Source organism: Megachile rotundata, chromosome 1 (assembly GCF_050947335.1).
Source record: "Megachile rotundata isolate GNS110a chromosome 1, iyMegRotu1, whole genome shotgun sequence".
Classification (NCBI taxonomy): domain Eukaryota; kingdom Metazoa; phylum Arthropoda; class Insecta; order Hymenoptera; family Megachilidae; genus Megachile; species Megachile rotundata.
In genome coordinates, this window is record NC_134983.1 from 9,151,513 (window position 1) to 9,176,349 (window position 24,837).

Sequence of the window (24,837 nt, forward strand, 5' to 3'; positions counted from 1 at the left end):
TTGGGATTCTGAGATGTTCACATTTTTGAATTTGGGGTTTGAGGATTTGGTGATTTAGACATTTTAGAATGCGGAGTTTAGAGTTCTGAGAATTTGGTGACTTGTAGATTTTAACATTTTTGTAGCAAAGGATTTGGAAACTTGATAATATATGATTTTAATAATTTGAGGATTTAGAGATTTCAAGATAAAAACATGAGCTTACAAGGACTTGTGGATTTATACATTTATAAATTTGAGTATTCGAAAGCCTAAAATATTTTTAAATTTGATTATTATAAAACACCTACTGTATTACAATAAAGCTACCATACCGTAAGTAACATACACCAACAAGGTTGAGTTCTTCTATCTTTACCGATCAGTTCTCCAACAGACCCAGCAACCATAAAATCCGAATTTGAATTAATTAAAAAACGCAAGAATTGCTTAAGTTTTCGTATCCATCCATTAGATAATATCTATCGCATATTAGATGAGAGTTTCTTTTAACCATAAGATCTCTCCAATTTTAGCATCAACGTTTCAATCAGTAACCGTTACGTAAGTGATCAGCGAAAGGGTTAAGGACGATCATCCTTAAGTCCTTCGGTATCATTCACGGGTGTCGAAGTTGGACCTTTTCAGACCTCCTACATCGTCTCGTCCTTCTTGCGATCGATCCACTCTCACTTTCTCCTTCTCTGTCTCTTTTTCTCTCCTCCCTCTATCATTTCCCCGTCCATCCTCATCTCTCTCTTTCTCTCACTTTTTCCTCGTCCGTTCTCGAAGAGTTACAGCATCCTCTCGTGGTCGTCGGTTCGCAATAATCGCATGGACCGAACGTTGCTTTTGCCCCCACCAGCGAATCGGGTGAATCCTATAAATGCTCTCCACGTTACCTCGAGACGAAGAAGTCACCTCTCCCGGGACACCAAGCACCCGCGAGAACATGCGTCCGTCTTGATCGTGTCCTGTTATACGGTGACCAGTGTTCGGTTTGAAAACCGGCAAACTAGATCGCGATACGAAACATGGTAAGTAAAGTGCGACCGAGGATCAAGTGTAACGTGTGAACAGCCGTGGGGGTTGCTCGGGGGATCTCGTCAAATTTTGATCACCGTTTGTGCATCAACTGTTTGGAATATCTGTCGTGAAAGTGTCGATGTTGAGGACTGGTGGTGCGAAAGGGTGTCTTCGATATTCGTTGTGCTTCTGCGATTACTACTTTCTGAATCCTTTGCGGATCGTACTTTTCGTGTTCACGAATTATCGTAGAAAGTTCAGTTTCTCTTTCAACCGAGTTTTTGAGGTATATGTAAAATTAGAGGTTTGGAGATGAATATGAAAAGGGAGTATTGAAGATGAATGTAAAAATGGAGTTTTGAAGATGAATGTAGAGGTTGAATTTTTAAGACAAATGTAAATATAGCATTTTGAAGACGAGTGTATAGGTGGAGTTTTAAAAATGCACGTAAAGATAGAGTTTTTAAGACAAGTTTAAAAATAAAATTTTTATGATATTTGTGAGGATGGAATTTTGAAGACAAATTTAAAGATGAAGTTTCGGTGATGAATGTAAAGATACAGTTTTAAATATAAATATAAAAATACAATTTTGAAGATATTCGTACACATAGAGTTTTGAAGATAAATATGAAAATGAAGCTTGAAAATAAAAATAAATGTAGGACTAAAACTTGAAGCTAAATGTAAAACTAGAATATTGAAAATAAATGTAAAAACGAAACTTGAAGATAAAATTAAAGGTAGAGCTAAAATTTGAAGCTAACCGTAAAACTAGAATTTTTGAGATAAATATAAAAATGAAGCTTGAAAATAAAAATAAAGCTGGAACTAAAACTTGTAGCCAAATATGAAGCTAGAATTTTGAAGTTAAATATAGTCACATAGTTTTGAATATAAGTATAAAGACTTTGAAGATAAATATAAAAATGAAGCTTGAAAATAAAAATAAAGCTGAAACTAAAACTTGTAGCCAAACATGAAGCTAGAATTTTGAAGTTAAATATAGTCACATAGTTTTGAATATAAGTATAAAGACTTTGAAGATAAATATAAAAATGAAGCTTGAAAATAAAAATAAAGCTGAAACTAAAACTTGTAGCCAAATATGAAGCTAGAATTTTGAAGTTAAGTATAGTCACATAGTTTTGAATATAAATGTAAAGACTTTGAAGATAAATATAAAAATGAAGCTTGAAAATAAAAATAAAGCTGAAACTAAAACTTGTAGCCAAACATGAAGCTAGAATTTTGAAGCTAAATATAGTCATATAGTTTTGAATATAAATATAAAGACTTTGAAGCTAAATATAAAAATGAAGCTTGAAAATGAAAATAAAGGTAGAGTTAAATTTTGAAGCAAAATATGAAGCTAGAGTTTTGAAAATAAATATAAACATATAGTTTCGAATATTTTGAATCTAAATACGAAAATAGAGTTTCCAAAATAAATGTAAAGGTAGAGTCTGAAGGGTGAATGTGTTTCATAGATGAATGTAAAGGGGTAGTTCTAAAGATAGACATAAAAATCGAGTTTTAAGGTTGGTACATGTGATTTTCGAGTTCGTGTGCCGCAATCACTTTCGTCCCTGCAGAACAACGTTTCTACTGGCGAGCTCAACGCTTGGTATTTACACGTACGAGACGCTGTACTGCCTCGCAGAAATTAATAGCGAGATGCAAGCGTCAGCCAGCTGTTAGCGCGCGAAATATCAAAGGTTATCATTGTTCCTTAACCTGAAATCCGCCTTTCTGGAGCCTCCGTTTTCTGGCCTTTGCTTTCCACCGTTCGACGTTGACGATAACGTCAAGTAGAGAGGAAAATTACCCTCCGATGAAAGTAGCTCACATACAGAGAGAATTCGATCGCCTGTAGAAAAGGTTCGGAGTGAAGTTCTTGAAATAGACGTGTTGTAATCGCAGTATGGCGATGAAAGCATCTGACGATGGAGAGAGAATTGTTGTACTGTTACTTTTTCAATTTGTATTATTTTTGGGGTGTTAAGGAGTTACGAGTTAAGGGGTGGAAAGCTTCAATTTTTAAATCTTAAAGTTCGAGTTTAGAAGTATGAAAGTTTGAAGGTATTTTGAGATTCGGTTTACTGATTTAAGAAATTTAGAAATATGTAAATTTAATAATTTGGAAGGTAGACATTTTTGAATTAGTAAGTTCAAAATTAATTTTTTGCTAACTTTTCAAGTGTAGTTAATAAATTATATTTGTAGTACCGAGTAGTAATTTTTTACTAAGTAATATATAATTTTCTGAAATTATAAATATTTGAAGGACTTGCAGTATAAAAATTTTGAAATTCTAAAATCGCATCCCCCATTTTGAATATCCCGATTTAAACAAGAAATCCACACTATTCAATTTGTAGAATTCACCCTAAAACTCTGTGTACCTATTTTCATCACGTAAATTATGTTTATCATCGTAAAAAGTATTATATTCAACAGCGTCATTATCATAAAAATTTCTGGAATACCCAGAGTGTCACGCCAAACATTCACACCAAGCATAAATTCTAGAAACGCATAATTTGCGACATAGACCTATTCAGCCACATATTTAACAAGGTTCTATTCGATCGATAAACTTCGTCCCCGAGGGTACGATTATCTAAATTGATTTCGATCGTAATCTCTTGTTCGTCGTGCGTTTGGTGAAAAGTACCTTCACGATCACGTAACATAGAAATTTTCGTCCGAAAGGTCAATCTGTCGTAATTGTTTCGTAAAAATCACGAGCCATCGAAATATTCGATTCGTGTATCATTAGATGCCTCTCAACGATGATGTAACTCATCAACCGTGTCAGACAAGTCCACTAAAGAATCATTCTATCGAATAAAAATTCTCGACTAATTCATACACGTAATTAACTAATAACTATAGCAGTTAGTTTACTTTCCTTTTGCTTGCACGTGCGTACAATCTTCTCACGATTAATGTGACGCAATTCGATGTTACTACATTGTGGGAACTACAGATCGTAGCTGCGATACTTAATACGAAATAAAAAAGAAGAACAAAGATGTAGCACGGTTTTCCGATTTCATTGCTGTTGCATCTGTCGGATTCTCAGAGACTTGTACAATTGCCCAACGAATTTGCGTTCCATACAAAATGGTGCATCAATGAATATTGTTAATATCGATAATCCGTTTGGTGTCGAGATTTCGAAAGCGTGTGGTCATGGTGTAGGTAGTTAATTACACCGAGGTAATTGATGCTGTCAATTAATTGAAATTCGCTCGTCTACTGAAACGGTGATTACTACTTGTACTCCCTTGGTGTCATGGTACAACTTAAGAGGATCTTGATCGATTTAATCGGGTGAGAGATTAACGCACGCTTGTTCTTCACACCCGATTATATCGCGAGTTACCTAATTAGCCTATTTGTTGGAAGAAATTTTTCATGTTTTATAATTGGGCTTATTTTTGACTTTATATACTTTGCAAGATCTTGGGTTTTGGAAGTTGATAATTTTAAACTTTCCAAATTTATTAATTTTCATATTTGAAATTGGCAAATTTTAATATTACTAATTCTCACATTGATAAATTTCTACATTTCTAGATTTTATAGATTTTATAAATTTTGTAGATATTATAGATTTCATAGATTTTATAGATTTTATAAATTTTATAGATATTATAGATTTTATAGATTTTATAGATTTTACAGATTTCATAGATTTTATAGATTTCATAGATTTCATAGATTTCATAGATTTCATAGATTTTACAGATTTCATAGATTTCACAGATTTCATAGATTTCATAGATTTTATAGATTTCACAGATTTCATAGATTTTATAGATTCCATGGATTTGATAGATTTGATAGATTTCATAGATTTCATAGATTTCATAGATTTCATAGATTTCATAGATTTCATAGATTTTACAGATTTCATAGATTTCACAGATTTCATAGATTTCATAGATTTTATAGATTTTATAGATTTTATAGATTTTATAGATTTCATAGATTTCATAGATTTCATAGATTTCATAGATTTCACAGATTTCATAGATTTCATAGATTTTACAGATTTCATAGATTTCACAGATTTCATAAATTTCATAGATTTTATAGATTTCACAGATTTCATAGATTTTATAGATTTCATGGATTTGATAGATTTGATAGATTTGATAGATTTGATAGATTTCATAGATTTCATAGATTTCATAGATTTCATAGATTTTATAGCTTTTCAAGGTTTCTAGGGTTCTAGGGTTCTAGGTTTCTAGGTTTCTGAATTAAAAAATTTGTTAATTTCCGCATTCCTAAATTTCTAAATTTCTGAATTTCTGCATTTTCATTTTTTTTAACTTTTCCAAATTTCTTCAGTTTCCCTCATTTGTCAAATTTCCTAAATTTTTCATATCTTCCATATTTTCTAAATTTGTCCAATTTTTTAAATGTACATCCATCAATGCAATATAATACAATGTAAAAATAATATATTTAAAAAATATTTATTGGAATAACTGATAACAATAATATCTTAACAACATATATGTTTGTATATCATTTTATCTGACTCTTAATTTCTCCAAAAATGAATGCACCTTTTCTCTAAATTATTTTACTTAGTCTGAATTAAAAATATGATACAAATCGTCCTCAAAATTGTTCATAAAACGACAAAATTATTCACAAGACTCTAACGAACATATAGGATATAGTTATCCAAAACAAGCAACTTGCAAAAACTGGTATAGAAAGTATTTCCACGATAAACTCTGAAATTTGTATCTTCCCGCCGCGTAATGAGCACGGAAACGTTAATGAGCCATAAAAATAGTAAAATGCATGATGTATCGGAATGCAGTTTTAAACTCTGGATTCTGCTCACGCAACCGGCTCTTCGCAAATTCCTGTTAACGTTCACTTTCGACCGCGACTTTTACGGTTCATCGGTTGTTTCGAAAGAATCGTAGTAAAATCGGCGGAACGTGTTCGACAATCAGCGATTTTTCCGTTGTATATCCAGCCATCGATCCTTCGAAAATCTTTGCATCATTATAAAGACGCAAAAAGCTTCGCGACGTCCGATTACGAAATTTTGAGCCTCTCTCTCCGATCGGTTTCGTCAACGTTTCTTGTCGATCGATCGACGCTGCGATGATGAATTAATCGCGCTACATCGATGGACCGGTAGCGTGAATGATTCAGAAAGCCACTCGTTTATATCTTCGATTTTTCCGACTTTTTATCGCCGGACCAACACGATCGTGTTCTCAGCACGATTTATCGCCGGATAATCTGTCGAAGCTGACATTTATAAGCTATGACGAACAATGTTCGGCTAGCAATCAAGTGATCTTTCGTAGGACTGACATTCTCCCTTGCAGGAATACACTGATTTTAATAGGAGAGCGAATTTTTACTTTTTCTACCCCCTGCACTGTTTAACACTAATAGCCCTTGTTAACCTGGATTATATGAATGCAATACGCCATAAAAGAAACACGGTGCAGAAACCTTTCGGGATAGTCAACGGTGCACGCCCATACGAGCAACACCTTGACATCCAAATTTCGCGAAAATTTCATCAACGTTTTTGCCTGCGAAACGTTTTACGCCGTTGCCTAATTCACGCCTACCTTCTCGGATGAACAATGGATTATGATAAGTAACGTCGAAGTTGTCGCGAATTCCACGGAATTTATGGCGATTAACGTCGGAATAATCGTTAACCCCTTGCACTGTTTTGACGAGTCTGACGCGCTCGTACTTCGTGATCAATTTTACTCGAATTTTGGATACGCAATTTGGAGTTCAAGTCCAGTTATTTGCATAGTCAACGATCGATACCAAATTAACATAATATTTCCACTTTCTTTGTTTTAATATTGCAGCTGTGATTAGTTCCGACCTGACAAATAAATCATAGTGCAAGGGGTTAATAGACATTAACGAAAGGTGGACTCACACTTACCGTTCAGTTCAATACAATTTGTAATAAATATTTTTAACTGGATCTATAGTATTATACGTATGATGTATTCACTCGAAAGGTGACTCATATTCACCATTCAGTTTAATACAACAATTTTAAATAAATATTTTTAACTGAATTTATAGAAGTTTAAAAGAAGTTTAAGCAATTCTCGGTTCAGTCGTCTTCTCGTAACAGATGTCTTTTCAAGAGGGAAGCCAGTTGTACACGGAAATTCGGTTTGCATGTTAATTGTTTCGATTTCTTCTTCTCGACAATAAACATCTGAAGGTTTTGCAAGAGGCCGATCTCAGGACGAGTACTTTTCTTCATTGTTTCGAATCGTTCTTTTCTCAACCTCATTTCAACTGGCAAGAAGAATAATAACCCCAATCTAGTTTTCTTCTGAGATTCACGCTACTTTTCTACAATCAGCATCGATTGTCCAATCATTTCGTGTCGAAAGTATCGTGCAATCGGAATGAGAACTTCTTGCAATTCACTTTGGGGAGCAAAAGTGAACCAATGATATTTGGGCAATTAATAATTAATTAATTGTTATTCACCTTGTTACAAATGACGGATATAGGGATTTGGTGATGTGAGAAACTGCGGATGTAGGAATCTAATGAAAAGGAGCTGTGAGTAGGGATCTGGGGATGCAGCAAAGTAGGGACATAGGAAACTGGGGATATAAGAAAATAGGGGTATAGGAAAGTAGAGGTTGAACGGGTTAATGATGTGAGAACTTAGAGAACTAGGGACCTAGGGAACTAGGGGACATGTGCAATTAGGAATATAGATTAATATGGATGTAAGAATCTAAAGTTTTAGAAATCTAGAAACCGAAAAGTCGAGGAATCTGGAAAACGTAGCACTAAAAATCTAGAAATCTACAGATGTGGATACAGGGATATAAATTAGAAAAATTCCAATGTCCCAAAATTAACAAATTTCAAAGATTTCCCAACCTTCCAAATCTCATTCCCAAAGTTCTAAAACTCCACTATTCAAAAATTTGTTAAATCCAAAAATGCACGTATCCAAACTCCCAAAGTCCCAAAATCGCACTTTGCATTCAAAATCTCACTTCACACAACAATAATAATTTCGCAACGTAGTAATAATTGCGAATTTGCTTATAATGCAAGAGGGTTGCATTTGCCTCCGACTTATAATAATTGCGCAATAACATTCAGATAAATCAATTACTCTATGCTCTACACGAATATATGAATTGGTAATAATTTTCTGTTGGAATCATTTCATCGGTTCAATCTTGTTCATTATTATGGAAAGAAAGATTCAGTCACGTTGGAAGTAGGGAAAAGACAGGACGAAGGTCAATGATAGTTCATCATCGATGGGGCAATTGACATCGACAGCAAACAACTTTCAATATCTTCTAGCTGAAGTTGGCTACTGTCCTCTTCCCTCGTTTATGCTCGACAGCGTCTCTTTGAGGTTTAGTGCCATCGTACACACACCTGTACCACATCTAATGCTGTAACACAGCCTTGATCGGAAAGATGAGTATATGATGCTTGAATTCCGCGCGTACTTTTCATCGAGCATCATCTTAGAGATTTCAATTAGAGGCCTCGCTCGTTTCGCTCGATATAATCGGTGATGGAGAACATTAATTGGCTTATATCATAAATGTACATAGGATAGAGGGTACATAAGATGTATAGATACATAGGATGTAAAGGTAGATTGATGGATAGGATGTGTAGATATACAGGATGTAAAGTTAATCGAATTCATAAGGGGACGTCGGGTAGTTCCGTTCTGCTTCGGTGGGATTCGAATCACGTGACGCGCCTTTCAAAATAAACCTCTACCACCGAAATTTAAAAATGCATTTAAAGGGGATAATAGAGGTTATTATGAGACATACGTAAGTGAGAGGTTATCTCAGATTATAAATGATTGGATAAAAATAAAAAAGGTCTTGTAGAACTTGCATATTTTAAGGAATGTGTAAGCTTTTGATTTCATTCGACTTCATTCACTTCTCAAAAAAGTTCTAATATAGATTATTAGTTTATTTAGATTATTAGTTATTAAATATAGACTTGTCTATATAGTTTGCATATGAACCTATGGTACTTGTTGACTTCTGACGCCAACCTAACCTAACTGACCAATTCTCAGCTGGCACGAATATATCCGAAGTTAACCGATGTACCACTACTACGCTTCACCTCCAATCTGAAAAGTTTCTGTACCTAAAATGGAACCTTATGTCCCACCTCCATAAGTTTACGTACCTCATGACTTCGAAAATCGTATAAAAATGGCAATATAACAGCATTCACTCGTGAGTCAATAAAATGATTTGACAATTATCGATACCCGATGCGCCAGCAATTTTGTAACATACTTTCGATATCTGTGTCTCACTGTTGCACCGCTGGAAGTTAACATTAACCTCGGTTACATCTGAAACCGCCACGTAATCGTCGCATAACAGGGTTTTGCAACGCGAGCGCAAAAGAGGCAACAAAAGCATAAATCAAAATAACATCGCTTTATTACCGCACGTTAGCTCATACTCAATGCACTGATGTTTAATTCGTATTTAATGTTCACGTATCACATTTTAAGCAATTAACCTTTTCTTCGACGATAAATTTTTTCGCTCGTCCTCAAAATATCAGAAAAGCACCGGTGCGTTCAAGTACCCAGAAGTATTTACGTAACGGGTAGCAATAATTTCGTGTCGATGACACAGCAACGGATTCGAACGAAAAGGATCTTCAAGGATCGTCTTCGATCAATTGAACGCCTGACGCTTGTTACGGCGCTTCGATTGCGAAATTGACCATGGCTGAGAAAAATTGACCAATAAATTTCTGGACGATGCCCTTTGGAACATGATAAATACTCGATCCTCTTCTTCTTTCACCTGCCGTTGGAATTTTTCCTTATCGACGCCCGACATCCAGGCCCATCTTGTTACAACGATTACGTAATTGTTATGATACTCTTTCTTACGAGCTTCAACCTTTTCCCAAAAAGGATGCTCACTAATTTGTAACCGAGATGAGACATACATATTCAGATTCATGTTATTGCGTCACGGAATTTTAATTAGAATAATGATTTCGTGAGTTCGGTGATGTATAGCTGTCGAGTACGTAACTCGATGATTTATGTGCGGAGCTGGAGAAAATGAGGTTACTGGGGAAATTGTGACCGTCATGGGAAGAGCAGAATGCTTTAGGACATTAGTCCATAATATTCTTTAGTTTGTAAATGAATTGGTAAATAATTTTAATTTGTTCGAGGTTTAAAAATTCGATACTTTAAGTTATCGAACTTCTGAATTTCTACATTTTCAAATTTGTGAATGTCTGAGTTTTCAGATCTGAATTCTCAAACTTTCCAAATTATTAAATTTTCAAATTACCAAATTTTTCAGATTACTAAAATTGTGATATTTCTAAATCTTCCAAATTCTTAAATCTACAAATTGCCTGCATCTCATACTTCTTACAAGATCAGTCAAATTCTCAACTTTTTCAAATTATTAAAATTCTGATATTTCTAAATCTTCCAAATTCTTAAATCCACAAATTCACTACATCTGATACTTCTCACAAGATCAACAAAATACATTCTATCTAAAATCAGAGTATTCGTCAACTTCACTCTCGTTCGTGTAAATTCTTAACGCGTTTCGAAATATACAGAGACACTTTGATATTTCAAATGAAATTCCGTGAAGATTCTTATCGAATTCTAGAGGGATAAGTATCTCGACGTTTCCTTGATAGTTCAAGCCTCATCAGATCACTGTGATCAGAAACCTCAGAAACTTCTGTTTGTTTACTAATTAATCAAAGAACTTCGCGTCACAGATCGTGACTGATATTTTCTAACACATTCGATGCTTCAACGTTAACATCACAAAACAATGAACAGTCGATTATTCCATAAAAGTAATAAATTTTCATATTTACCATTTTCTGGTACGATAGTGATAATTTTAGGACAACCTTATTTTGCTGAAATAAAAGTTGCAACCTCATAATATTACAACCTTCATGTTAAATCTTAAAATCGTCCTAGAAATTATTCCAAATATCTTTCTACAAGATACTGTAATTTAAAATATTTACAAACGTGACACAATTTTTCGAACGAAGGTTTATAAACCTTCTTTTCAAATTAAATTACAAAACCTTAGATCAACTTTGAATCACATGAAAATATTACTGTCAGTCAAGTCAAAAAATGGATTAAATAAACAGTCCATAAGAGTTTCTCGTAAAACAGTCCAAAGCATTTCTCAATCCGTACAATGGAAGTGTTAAACACTCGATTGCTAACATTTCACAGAAGGTACGTTAGCTAACTGCAAAGTTGACAAAACCTGGCGACGTTTCATGTAGATACTTCATTTTCACAGATTTCCTCGGGTGCACGCTTTCGCTGCAGCACCTGTCGTGGAATGTCATTTGCATTCTCGTAAACGTTAGCCACGGCACAAAGGTTCGATAGTTTTAGCTGCGTTCCGATAGAACAGAATCGATCGTTGTTATGGTAATTAGTAAAGAGTCCTATTGTCGTTGCATTCCGTCTTGGTTTCGAGATGGTTACGCGTTGTTACGTGGGTGACGAGCTCGAGATAATCGCCGTGTACAGTCGGGAGCAAATCTAACTTCCCTGGAGAAAGTGTGGCTACGAAAGACCTTTTTATGAACATTTTTAGGGATTTGGAGAAACTTGAAAAGGGCTGGATTAGTAATTTGGGAATATTGGAATTTGGACCCACTGCAATTTGGATGTTTTGGGATTTGGGGATTTATTGGTATAAGAATTTTGGGATTTGGGAATCCAGGAATTTGAGACGCAGGTGTTTGTCAAACTTGCGATGGGAATTTTGGGATTTGGGAACCTAGCAATTTGGGGACGATGGGATTTGGGGACCTAGAAATTTGGGGAGGATGGGATTTGGAGATTTAGAAATTTGGGACGATGGGATTTGGAGACCTAGTGATTTGGGGACGATGAAATTTGAGGACCTAGCAATTTGAAGTTGATGGGATTTGGGTAGCTAGAAATTTGGGGACGATGGGAATTGGGGACCTAGCAATTTGGGGATGATGGGATTTGGGGACCTAGAAATTTGGGGACGATGGGATTTGGATACCTAGTAATTTGGGGACGATGGGATTTGAGGACCTAGAAATTTGGGGACGACGGAATTTGGGGACTTGGAAATATGAAGACAATGGGATTTCGGAATCTAGCAATTTGGGGACGATGGGATTTGGAGATCTAGAAATTTGGGGACGATGGGATTTGGATACCTAGAAATTTGGGGATGATGGGATTTGGGTAGCTAGAAATTTGGGGACGATGGGAATTGGGGACCTAGCAATTTGGGGACGATGGGATTTGGAGACCTATTGATTTAGGGATGATGGTATTTGAGGACCTTGCAATTTGGGATCGATGGGATTTGGGTAGCTAGAAATTTGGGGATGATGGGAATTGGGGACCTAGTAATTTGGGGACGATGGGATTTGAAGACCTAGAAATTTGGGAAAGATTGGATTTAGAGACTTAAAAATTTGTGGACGATGGGATTTGGGGATCTATGAGTACAGAAATAGAGATTTGGTCCAGGAATTTAGGATCATTTAGGACTTGTCGAACTTAGGATAGGAACTTTGGGATTCAAGAATTCACTAGTATGGGAATTTATGGATTTGGTGATCTAGAAATTTATGGACATAGAAAGTCGAACTAAGAACTTGAGAACCTAAGAATTTGAGAATCTAAGAATTTATTAAAGCTAGAATATGTCATAGATATATGAATCCCCTAGAATTTAAAGACCAGGGTATTTGAAATTCTAGGGATTTGGAGATCTAGCAAATTGTGTATCTAGGGATTTGCTAATTAGTGAATTCATAATCACAAAAATTTGTCGAGATAAAAATTTGTCATTAGTCAATTATTAAATATATTCGATTATAACAACGTAAGGCTACATTGCAGCAGAGTGTACGTTCACAACGCGAAAACTTTCTCCAGCGACGTGCTTCTTTTCCCGCGTCGCGATGTGTCACGGGAGCCTGTTTAATTCATCGACACGAAGCACGAGAAATTTACAATGGCTTCTAAGAGACTCGAGGAAACGGGCACGAGCTTGTTCTATAATATTTCAGTTTTGTTCCACTCGACAGAGGTTAAATATCGGATCGTAACAGATACCTAACAAGGAAACGATCATGGCAGCACGAAGCTGATTTCATAATTTTGTTTCGTCGTGAAACTTTATTTATTAATACTTGTTCTCATATATTTCTTTTCTTTGAAGTTGTTCATAAATTTTGTGAACGATTGCGTGGGTGATAAACGTTATAATGTGGTCTCGTTATATGGTACATTAAGCGAGGTTCTTTTTCGCATATATTACTTGAATATTATTTTAACGTTAAATTAATCAATTAACATACATTAACATACATATTTAAATCTTCAAAGTTCCACATTTTCAAATTCAGACACTTTTATATATTTTAATATTGCTATTCAGAAACTTTTTTAATTTTCAAAATATAGGTATTTAGATATTTTCATATTGATACATTTATTAACTATTGAATTTTTTAATTTACAGATTTTTGAAATGTGGAGGTTTATAAATTTTAAAGTTCCTGAATTGAGAAATTTATACAAAAATTAGCAAGTTAAATCCATGTATACATAGAGTTCATTCTATAAGTTCTTACTACGGCTCGAGGGCCATATAGCGAGACTTTACTGCTTTCTGAGTAATTTCCCGTTACCTTCTCACTTCAACACTTTTGCGTGTTTCTGATAATAAGTGAAGGTTTGAACATTTTGCAAGTAAAAATTGTCACGTTAACCTATATGATCGTAAATAAAAGTCATCGTAATAAATAACAACTTTTTGCTTTAATAACACAGTAGACTCTTATACTTTAAATTCTCCTATTTGTCATACACGACACGCAATTAACATTCTTTGGTACTTTATAATTGCTCGACAACTAGAAGTTGTGTAAAACTAGCTGTAGTAATGTAAATAACAACATTGCACGTTAATTGTGACATTCAGTAGCAGAAAACAGTATGTGTAAATTTCAACATATCTCACAAGTAAACCTACCCAAGTGTCACTCTCCGATTTTGATGAAATTTGGATATGTTATAGTACATTGAAAATTAGGGGACACGTATTTTTTTTTATCTGCGGTAAAACATATTTAGGGTATGAAACAACCCCCCAAAGTGTGAGGGTAAAATGGAAAAATTGTGATATTTTCGAGATCAGTGAAGCAATCTTGATGATTTTTGGTATGAAAGTATCTTTCGATAGAAGACAAAAATTGGCCTAGGTATGTTAGAAGGGGAGTGAAAATTAGGGGGTGAAATACCCTAAAGCGACCAATTTTTTGCAGCAAAAAAATCAGTTTTGATCTGATCGAAATAAAATCTATTAAAACTTGAAGAGGAAAGTTAATTAGGGAACACGTATTTTTTTTCTTTTTTATTACATAAATATTTGGGACGTAAATAACTCCTAAATTACCGCGCTCGTTTGGCACTACGCATGAAACGCCTTGCAAAACTGTATCTCCTAACTGTTCGATCTTTTTAATATATCGGTTTTTTACGTTACTGAATGGAAATCTGAAATCAAAATTCAATATAACGGATCCATTATGGCGGACGAAAACTCGAAAACCTACTTACATGGACTGTATTTGTGACATGCGATTTTCAAAATATAATACAATTTCTGACATTCATTGTTAGGTATGTAAGGTGCATCAAGCGTGTTAAGAACATATTGTAAATATATTGTTTATAACAAAATTGTTTGAACAATGTAGCTTAAAAATGAAATTTTTTAAAATCTGATGACAGCATTCATCGTATGCAAAAAATGTTTATGGAAACATTGATCACATATTTTATTAATTCCTTTGTTCAAACAATTTTGTTATAAACAATATATTTACAATATGTTCTTAACACGCTTGATGCACCTTACATACCTAACAATGAATGTCAGAAATTGTATTATATTTTGAAAATCGCATGTCACAAATACAGTCCATGTAAGTAGGTTTTCGAGTTTTCGTCCGCCATAATGGATCCGTTATATTGAATTTTGATTTCAGATTTCCATTCAGTAACGTAAAAAACCGATATATTAAAAAGATCGAACAGTTAGGAGATACAGTTTTGCAAGGCGTTTCATGCGTAGTGCCAAACGAGCGCGGTAATTTAGGAGTTATTTACGTCCCAAATATTTATGTAATAAAAAAGAAAAAAAATACGTGTTCCCTAATTAACTTTCCTCTTCAAGTTTTAATAGATTTTATTTCGATCAGATCAAAACTGATTTTTTTGCTGCAAAAAATTGGTCGCTTTAGGGTATTTCACCCCCTAATTTTCACTCCCCTTCTAACATACCTAGGCCAATTTTTGTCTTCTATCGAAAGATACTTTCATACCAAAAATCATCAAGATTGCTTCACTGATCTCGAAAATATCACAATTTTTCCATTTTACCCTCACACTTTGGGGGGTTGTTTCATACCCTAAATATGTTTTACCGCAGATAAAAAAAAATACGTGTCCCCTAATTTTCAATGTACTATAACATATCCAAATTTCATCAAAATCGGAGAGTGACACTTGGGTAGGTTTACTTGTCAGTTTTCAATTCGTATTAAGTTCAATATGATTCATTTGGTGTTGAGTTGAGTGAACTTCGAAACTTAGAGATTTTAGAAATTTGGAAGTTTACAAATTTTTGAATTTTGATATTTTAGAATTTTGGAGGTTTGGAATTTGAGAATTTTTGAGTTTTGGAATTTTGGAATTTTGAAATTTGGCATCTTGGAATTTGGTATTTTGGAATTTGGTATTTTGGAATTTGGTATTTTGGAATTTGGTATCTTGGAATTTGGAATATTGGAATTTTGAAATTTCAAGAATTAAAAATTTGGGAATTTGGAAATTTGGAATTTTGGATATCAGAATTTAGGAATTCGAAATTTTGGAATTTTGGAATTTTGGAATTCGGCACTTTGGAATTTGGCATTTTGGAATTTGGTATTTTGGAATTTGGTATTTTGGAATTTGGCATTTTGGAATTTGGAATATTGGAATTCGGAATATTGAAATTCGAAATTTTGAAAATTTGAAATTTCGAGAATTAAAAATTTGGGAATTTGGAATTTTGGATATCAGAATTTAGGAATTCGAAATTTTGGAATTTTGGAATTTTGGAATTTGGCACTTTGGAATTTGGTATTTTGGAATTTGGCATTTTGGAATTTGGAATATTGGAATTCGGAATATTGAAATTCGAAATTTTGAAATTTTGAAATTTCGAGAATTACAAATTTTGGAATTTGGAATATTGGAATTCGAAATTTTGGAATTCGGAATTTCAGAATTCGAAATTTTAAATTATTGCAATTCTGAAATTCCGACCGTCTACCATAATACCTCGACTCTTCGCAAAAAAGAGTAGCTAACCAGCAAAACCTAAATTACACGAAAATTAATCACGACAGAAGCTTCCAAATACGATTCCCGGTATAACCTGATCACCGATATAAATAGAATTATATGTACATACAATTATTAAGGTAAACTATGTACTCTGAGTCAGCGGTACCCCGTCGCGACAGTCAACGCGATAATTGCCAAGTAATATTAAAGAAAACAATGTTGCATCTATCCTTATCGTACAGTCTAGATGATAATCGCGTCTTAATTAAAATTAATTTATATTCTCGCGTTCCACTTGCAAATGTTTCTTTTTTCTCACCTGGGTGAAAATGATTTTCCTTTTACCAGTCTCCTGGTTTTCGTCTCTTTTAACACGCGAGTTGCGACAAACACCCTCTTCTTTCTTCGTTTAATAAGCATTCGCATTAGTGGCATCTCGAGGAGAGATAATTAGAAAGCCGAAGACGTTGCTCGCACTTTATTAGTACCAAACACGCAACCTGCGTCTCTCCATTATGCAAGATATTACTTTTGCGCCTGTCATTGCTGACCTAACCGACGAGCCATTAAACGAGACCCGTCAAAGCGTTTAAAACTGACCCGAGCCGATCGTGCGATGAAAGAAATGCTTCATCGAGAAAACTTCGGAATTCATTTTCTGTCCAACCGGGCAGATAACATCGATCGGTTACGGTGTTGAATGGACGAAAAAAATGTATTTTTACTCGATTCGTTCTGCAATGTTGTCGATGACGAATGCGACACTAGAACCGCTGTTGCGACACAATTTTGCACCTCGAAATCCGCGAATTACTGACCCATTCTAAATTCTCATTACACGGGTTTGCAACTTTCTCTAAGTGTAAATAAACCGTCGATGAGCCTACCAAGATATGCATAATTGTTCGCTCCATTCGCACGAATCCTTGCTAAAACTTCGTTCTAATAAATCCCGAGATTTCTTCTCGGTTGCGATTATTTATTCGTGATGACGAGCTAAATTGCTCAAGGTGCCTAACGAGACTCATCGGCTGAACACGATCTCATCTATTCAATTATGACTGCAACATTTTGAATTCTATTATCGTCGCGTTAAAGCGTGAAAACATTAATGAGATCATCCACGATTCGAACGTTGATACCGTTCGGACTCTTCGTTTCTTATGGTGGAACTGTCTGTCACGGGTGACATGGTAACCTTATGGTAACATAGACACGAGTCGTAACTAGACTCTTCCTATTTGCTGTCCTACTCTTTCGCAAGCTTTCTTCGGTCACGGATACCTGAAGGAGGGGACTGTTTCGTAACTTGAACCACGGCGGCTCTGATCAAACGGGTACTTTTTTGCAAGCTTTGATAAATAGATTTTGTTGAGCTTTGAGATTTAGGAATTTGGCTTCTGTATATAGAAATTTTTTGAAGTTTTGATGAGTTGGGAATTTCGGGATTTGAGATTTTGGGTTTTGGAGATTTGGGAGTTTAGGGATTTGGGAGTTTGAGGAATTTGGGATTTGAAGATTTGAGGATTTAAGGATATTGGGTTTGAAAGATTTGGAGATGTGAGGATTTGGGAATTTGGAAATTTGGGGATTCAGGGATTTCAGGATTTGAAAATTTGAGGATTCAGGGATTTGCAGATATGAAGATTTGGGTATTTGGAAATTTGGGAATTCAGGGATGCAGGAATTTGAGGATTTAAGGATTCAAGGATTTGAAGATTTGAAGATTTGAGGATTTGAGGATTTGAGGATTTGAGGATTTGAGGATTTAAGAATGTAAGGATTTGAGGATTTGAGGATTTGAGGATTTGAGGATTTGAGGATTTGAGCATTTAAGCATTTGAGAATTTGAGGATTTGAGGATTTGAGGATTTGGGGATTTGAGGATGTAAGGATTTGAGGATGTGAGGATTTGAGGACTTGAGAATTTGAGGATGTAAGGATTTTAGGATTTTAGGACGTGAAGATTTGGGAATGTAAGGATTTGAGGGTGTAAGGGTTTACAGACTTAAGGATGTAAGAATTTGAGTGTTTAAGTATTTAGGTATTTGAAGTTGTAAGGATGTGAGTATTTAAGGATTTGTGGTTTGAAAATTTTGGTATTCAGGGATTTGGAGATTTGAAGGTTTAAAGACTTTGAGCCTTGGCAACTTGATGATTTGAAGATTTATGGACTTCAGAGATGTTGAGGATTTGATAATTTGAGAAATACAGGAATTGAAAGAGGTTTGGAGATTTGTGTACTGTAGGCACCATCAAGATTTTAAAATGTTTAAGATTCAAAGAGCTGTCCATTTGGAAACTTGTAAGTCTAAAAGTTTAGTAAAGTAGGAACATGAAAAATTGTTAATATGTAGATGAACATCAGATCGACATTAGATCGACATCGGATCGACATCAGATCGATATGAGGACATTCCTCCCAAACCTATAATACATCTGAATACCTGTCTATTCTATTCATAGAACCAGAACAATTCCATATTACATCACTATTACATCGTCACTATATTTCATATCGCTTTATATTATTATAGCTCCACCCATTATACTCCGCTCTACGCGTCATATCGTCACCCTTTAGCGTTATCGCACATTTCAACGAAAGCGTGAGATCTGGAAAATTCTCAAGAAACTGTAACCTTGTGATCTGTATCGCGTGATCCACGGACTTAACCATCCTGACACCGTCTATATACATCAGTAGCCTTTCACATACTGGCGAAAGACACTGTAGGAGAATAACATCTCTCCCCCGCAGCCTTACGATCCTCCTATATAAATTATACACCTAAAGGTCACTGGACGTTTCTTCGGGCCAGAACCATCATTCGTGGCGCGTTCACGATGTCGCAAACGGATAAGACGGTTTTAATTTCTGGACAACGAGGCCTTCCCCTTCAGCTTCGCTGATTTATGAAGCTCGTCCAGCCTGCGAAAGATAATTGCGTTCGATCGTTGGATTATTACACTCCGTTTAGTGCGAAGTGCCGAGGCTCGATAGAGAAATAACTGCAGCACGCAGGTTGTCGCGATAAATATTCTGCGGTAAATATTCATTGAAGATGAATTTTCTTTGCGAGTTCGATGTCGATTTTCTTCAATGTACACGGTAAATACAGATGTTTTTGTACCATAATCAATTGACGGCAGGAAGAAAAATTATCACGCTCGGATAATTAATATACTTGCAAGATTCGAATCATCTGAGATTGTTTTTTGTTATGGAGTAGTTGAGAATCAATGAGAGTATCATAAGAATGAACTTGCACGATCAGTGATTCATCATACAAGGTGCTTCGTGGTCGGGACAAGTTATGTAAGGTTCTGTTGGAAGAGGCGTGAGATAATCCCACGAAGAGCATCTTTGATTTATTGTAATCGATTATACAACATTTCACGACCTGATATATGTATTTCGAATCAATCGCTCCCAATAAATGAGATCGTTATCTCCGCGTTATGAATAAAATTGACGTACGTGTTATGAACGTACCATGCACAGCATGATGATTTATTTATGATTCAGTATCCGTTAATTAGTGGTACTTTCTGTTACAGCGAATCTTGTGGATTGCCACAATAGTGGCAGTGCTCTCCACATATGCGACAGCATCTAGTGAGAAGAGCAAAAGGGCGATAGCGACAAGCGGAGGCTACAACTATGAACCGCCAAATGTTATATTCACGCTACCGCCGCGGTAAAAAATGAAATTATTTACAAGCATTACTGATGTCAGTAAGTAAATAATATTCTTAAAAATGATGGTTCCTGTAGAACACCGCCGCCGCCAACACCACCACCGATTACTCCAAGACCGGTGACACCAACGTACCCAACGCAAGGTCCACCAACCAGGCCCCCTGGGCCACCAACTAGGCCACCTGGGCCACCACAGCCGACTGGTTATACTTATCCAGCGCCAGTACAGCCTACATTACCACCATATAAGCCACCATCGCCGCAACCACCAGCGCCTCCAACATACAGGCCGCCATCGCCTCAACCACCGGCGCCACCAACCTACAGACCACCATCTCCACAACCACCAGCGCCGCCAACCTACAGACCTCCTCCTCAACCACATACTCCAACCTATAGACCTCCTCAACCGCCTGCGCCACCAACGTATAGGCCTCCTTCTCCTCAACCGCCTGCGCCACCAACGTATAGGCCTCCTTCTCCTCAACCACCTGCGCCACCAACGTATAGACCTCCCTCTCCTCAACCACCTGCGCCGCCAACATACAGACCTCCCCCACCTCAGCCTCCATCACCACCAGGTTATAATTATCCAGTGCCTCCAAAACCATTCCCACCTGTAACTAGACCGCCTCAACCACAACCACCAAGAACACCACCACCGTATACACCTCCTTCTCCTCCTCAACCCCCGCCAACACCAAGACCTCCACAACCTCGTCCTCCAACGCCACCACCATACGTACCACCGTCTCCACCACAACCACCAAGACCTCCAACCCCACCACCGTATGTACCACCTTCTCCACCACAGCCACCAAGACCGCCAACCCCACCACCTTATGTGCCACCTCCACCACAGCCACCAAGACCTCCAACTCCACCACCGTATGTGCCACCCTCTCCACCTCCACGAACTAATCCTCCACAAACACCAAGACCTTACCCCCCGCCATCGACGGGTTATAGTTATCCTGTACCCCCACAACCGACTAGGCCACCTCCACCACCACCACCACGTCCTCCAACACCGTCACCATACGGGCCTCCTCAACCACCACAAACACCACGACCTCCACCACCACGTCCTCCGACACCGCCACCGTACATACCACCTTCTCCACCACAACCGCCAAGACCACCAACCCCACCACCTTATGTGCCACCTCCACCACAGCCACCAAGACCTCCAACCCCACCACCATATGTGCCACCTTCTCCACCGCAACCTCCAAGACCTACTCCTCCTCCACAAACACCGAGACCTTACCCCCCGCCATCGACGGGTTATAGTTATCCTGTACCCCCACAACCGACTAGGCCACCTCCACCACCACCACCACGTCCTCCAACACCGTCACCATACGGGCCGCCTCAACCACCACAAACACCAAGACCTCCACAACCACGTCCTCCGACACCGCCACCGTATGTACCACCCTCTCCACCACAACCTCCAAGACCTCCAACTCCACCACCATATGTGCCACCTTCGCCACCACAACCTCCAAGACCTACTCCTCCTCCGCAAACGCCCAGACCTTATCCCCCGCCATCGCCGGGATACAGTTATCCAGTACCTCCACAGCCAACTAGACCGCCACCACCACCACCGCGACCACCAACACCTCCACCATACGGGCCTCCACAACCACCGCAAACACCCCGACCTCCAATACCATATGGACCTCCTCAACCACCCCAAACACCCAGACCTCCCACCCCACCACCGTATGGACCACCTCCTCAACCACCACAACCTCCACGACCACCCTCTCCACCACAAACTCCTCGTCCTCCTTCACCGCCACGACCGCCTACTCCTACAGCGTACCTACCTCCTTCTCCTCCAAGACCTACTCCGGGACCGTATCAACCCCCACCAGTACCACCGTATACACCTCCAGGTCCTACCAGACCACCATATGGACCTCCACCTCAACCACCTCAAACTCCACGACCACCTTCTCCGCCAAGACCACCTCAACCACCACAGACTCCAAGACCTCCTCCATCGCCAACACAACCTCCTTATGGACCACCAAGTAGACCATACTTACCACCCTCTCCACCCCAACCACCGCAAACTCCGCGACCACCTTCTCCACCAAGACCACCTCAACCACCGCAGACTCCGAGACCTCCAGCACCGCCAACACCTTATGGACCGCCAAGTAGACCATACTTACCGCCGTCTCCTCCACCACCACCTCCAACGCCGCGGCCATATGTTCCACCATCTCCTCCACAACCACCTCCAACGCCGCGGCCATATGTTCCACCATCACCACCGCCTCAACCGCCATCTCCACAAGGACCGTATATACCTCCAAGTCCTCCTACTAGGCCACCGTACGTTCCTCCTCCACCGCCCCCACAGCCAACTCGACCACCTCAACCACCGCAACCTCCTCGACCATACATCCCACCAAAACCAACTCCTCCCCGACCTCCAGTCACACCGCCAAGGCCAACACAGCCTAACACTTATCTACCACCCGATCGGTCAACACCAAGACCTACACCACCACCATTTTCTACACCAAGACCTACTCCTGGATATCCTACACCACCACCATTTTCTACACCAAGACCTACTCCTGGATATCCTACACCACCACCATTCTCTACACCGAGGCCTACTCCTGGATATCACACTCCACCATCAGTCTCCACTCCGAGACCTACTCCTGGATATCCTACACCACCACCATTCTCTACACCGAGACCTACTCCTGGATATCCTACACCACCACCATTCTCTACACCGAGACCTACTCCTGGATATCCTACACCACCACCATTCTCTACACCGAGACCTACTCCTGGATATCCCTCACCACCTCCCAAACCTCCAGTAACGCAGCCCAACACTTATTTGCCACCAGATCGTTCGAAGCCTACCCTCCCTACGTCTCCTACGTATTCCACCCCCGGATATCCGACAAGACCTCATGTAAGCACCCCTTCCGTTGCTACGCAGACTCCGTATCATCCAACAGGCACCGTACCAGGTACTCGACCTCCACCGTACCTACCTCCTTCTACACCCTCTTCGCCGCGTGTTACGGTGACACCACCTCCACCACCCACGCCTATTTACACCATTGTACCAACGTCGACTATTTACACCCCGCCACCAACCGGTCGGCCAGCTCCACCACCCACTTTGCCGCCGACCACGAACAGGCCTACTGGCTACTTCTACCCGGTGCCAGAGAACCCATTTGAACTACCGCCTTTCCTTCGATGAAAAGGAGAACGAGTGATCTTTTCTAGATGAACTGACAGTCGCAAACTGACTTCTCTTCTCCTTTTTTGTAATTTTTATATATATAGTTTAAGAGCTATTTATGTAGTGCTATTAAAGACGACGGTTCTGCTAAATCTTTTCACGAAGGAATTGGCGTAATGTAGGAGATAACGTAACTGGATTCTTGTCAGTTACTTATGCGTGTATATGCAAAGATTGTTGTAATAAATAAAAAAAAAATGTGTTCAGCGAGGCGAAGTATCGACATTTTTCGTGAGATATTAATGTAGGCCTGTTACGGGAATGGCACGTCAACTTGATGTGGAACCTTTGTTGTGAGATTATCACTGTGTTAAATGATGTACAGTTTATACGAGAGGAAACGAACACAGGAATGTACGAAATGTAAAAAGAGTTCTACTTCTTTTGTATATGTTACGCACGCATACATTAGAATAAAAATTTGTATAAAATACTTGTGGTGTTTTATTGAATTTCATTATTTTGAAACGTCGAAGTCTTCAGATTTATGGACCTTCAGTTTTCTGGGGTTTCGAGGTAAATTTCTTAATTTTCAAATTTCCAAATTTTCAAATTCCCACATTCCCGAATTCCCACATTCTCCAATTCCCACATTCTCCAATTTCCACATTTCCCAATTCTCACATTCTCCAATTTCCACATTCCTCAATTCTCACTTTCCCCAAATTCCCACAATCTCCAATTCCCACATTCTCCAATTTCCACATTTCCCAATTACCACATTTCCCAATTCCCACATTCCCCAATTCTCACATTCCCCAATTCTCACATTCCTCAATACCCACATTCCCCAATTCCCACATTCTTCAATTTCCAAATTCTCCAATTCCCACATTTCTCAAGTTCCACGTTCTCCAATTTCCACATTCCCCAATTCCCACATTCTCCAATTTCCACATTCCCCAATTCTCACATTCTCCAATTTCCACATTCCCCAATCCCCACATTTCTCAAATTCCACATTCCCCAATTGCCACATTCTCCAATTTCTACATTCCCCAATTCTCACATTTCCAAAATTCTACATTCCCCGATTTCCACATTCCCCAATTCCCACATCTCCCAATTTCCACATTCCCGAACTCCCACATTCTTCAATTCTCACATTTCCTAATTACCACATTCCCAAATTTTCTAAGTTGGACATCTGAAAATTCGAAATGTGTGTATGATACTTTAGCCCTTCACCTCAGCGTCCTTAATCTCTCTGACACTTGAGGAGCTCACCAACATTTTAGGTCACAATTAAACTGCTTTGTAATGAATAAGACAATTATAAATTACGAAATGAAATGAAATTATATTCATATTAAACTTCCATCTTTCCAAGCCGCTCTTCAAAGAAGTTCGAATGACCGT

The 24,837-nt window shown here is 38.1% G+C and overlaps 1 protein-coding gene across 1 annotated transcript; it reads left to right on the forward strand.

Annotated features, from left to right (window-relative positions):
- Nucleotides 1-875: 875 nt before the first annotated feature.
- On the forward strand, nucleotides 876-23,911 carry LOC105661776 (uncharacterized). The gene is made up of 3 exons (XM_012279229.2): nucleotides 876-1,016; nucleotides 20,042-20,181; nucleotides 20,259-23,911. The coding sequence occupies exons 1-3, from the start codon at nucleotides 1,014-1,016 to the stop codon at nucleotides 23,434-23,436; spliced, it is 3,321 nt and encodes a 1,106-aa protein (XP_012134619.2). The 5' UTR covers nucleotides 876-1,013; the 3' UTR covers nucleotides 23,437-23,911.
- The last annotated feature ends 926 nt before the right edge of the window (nucleotides 23,912-24,837 follow it).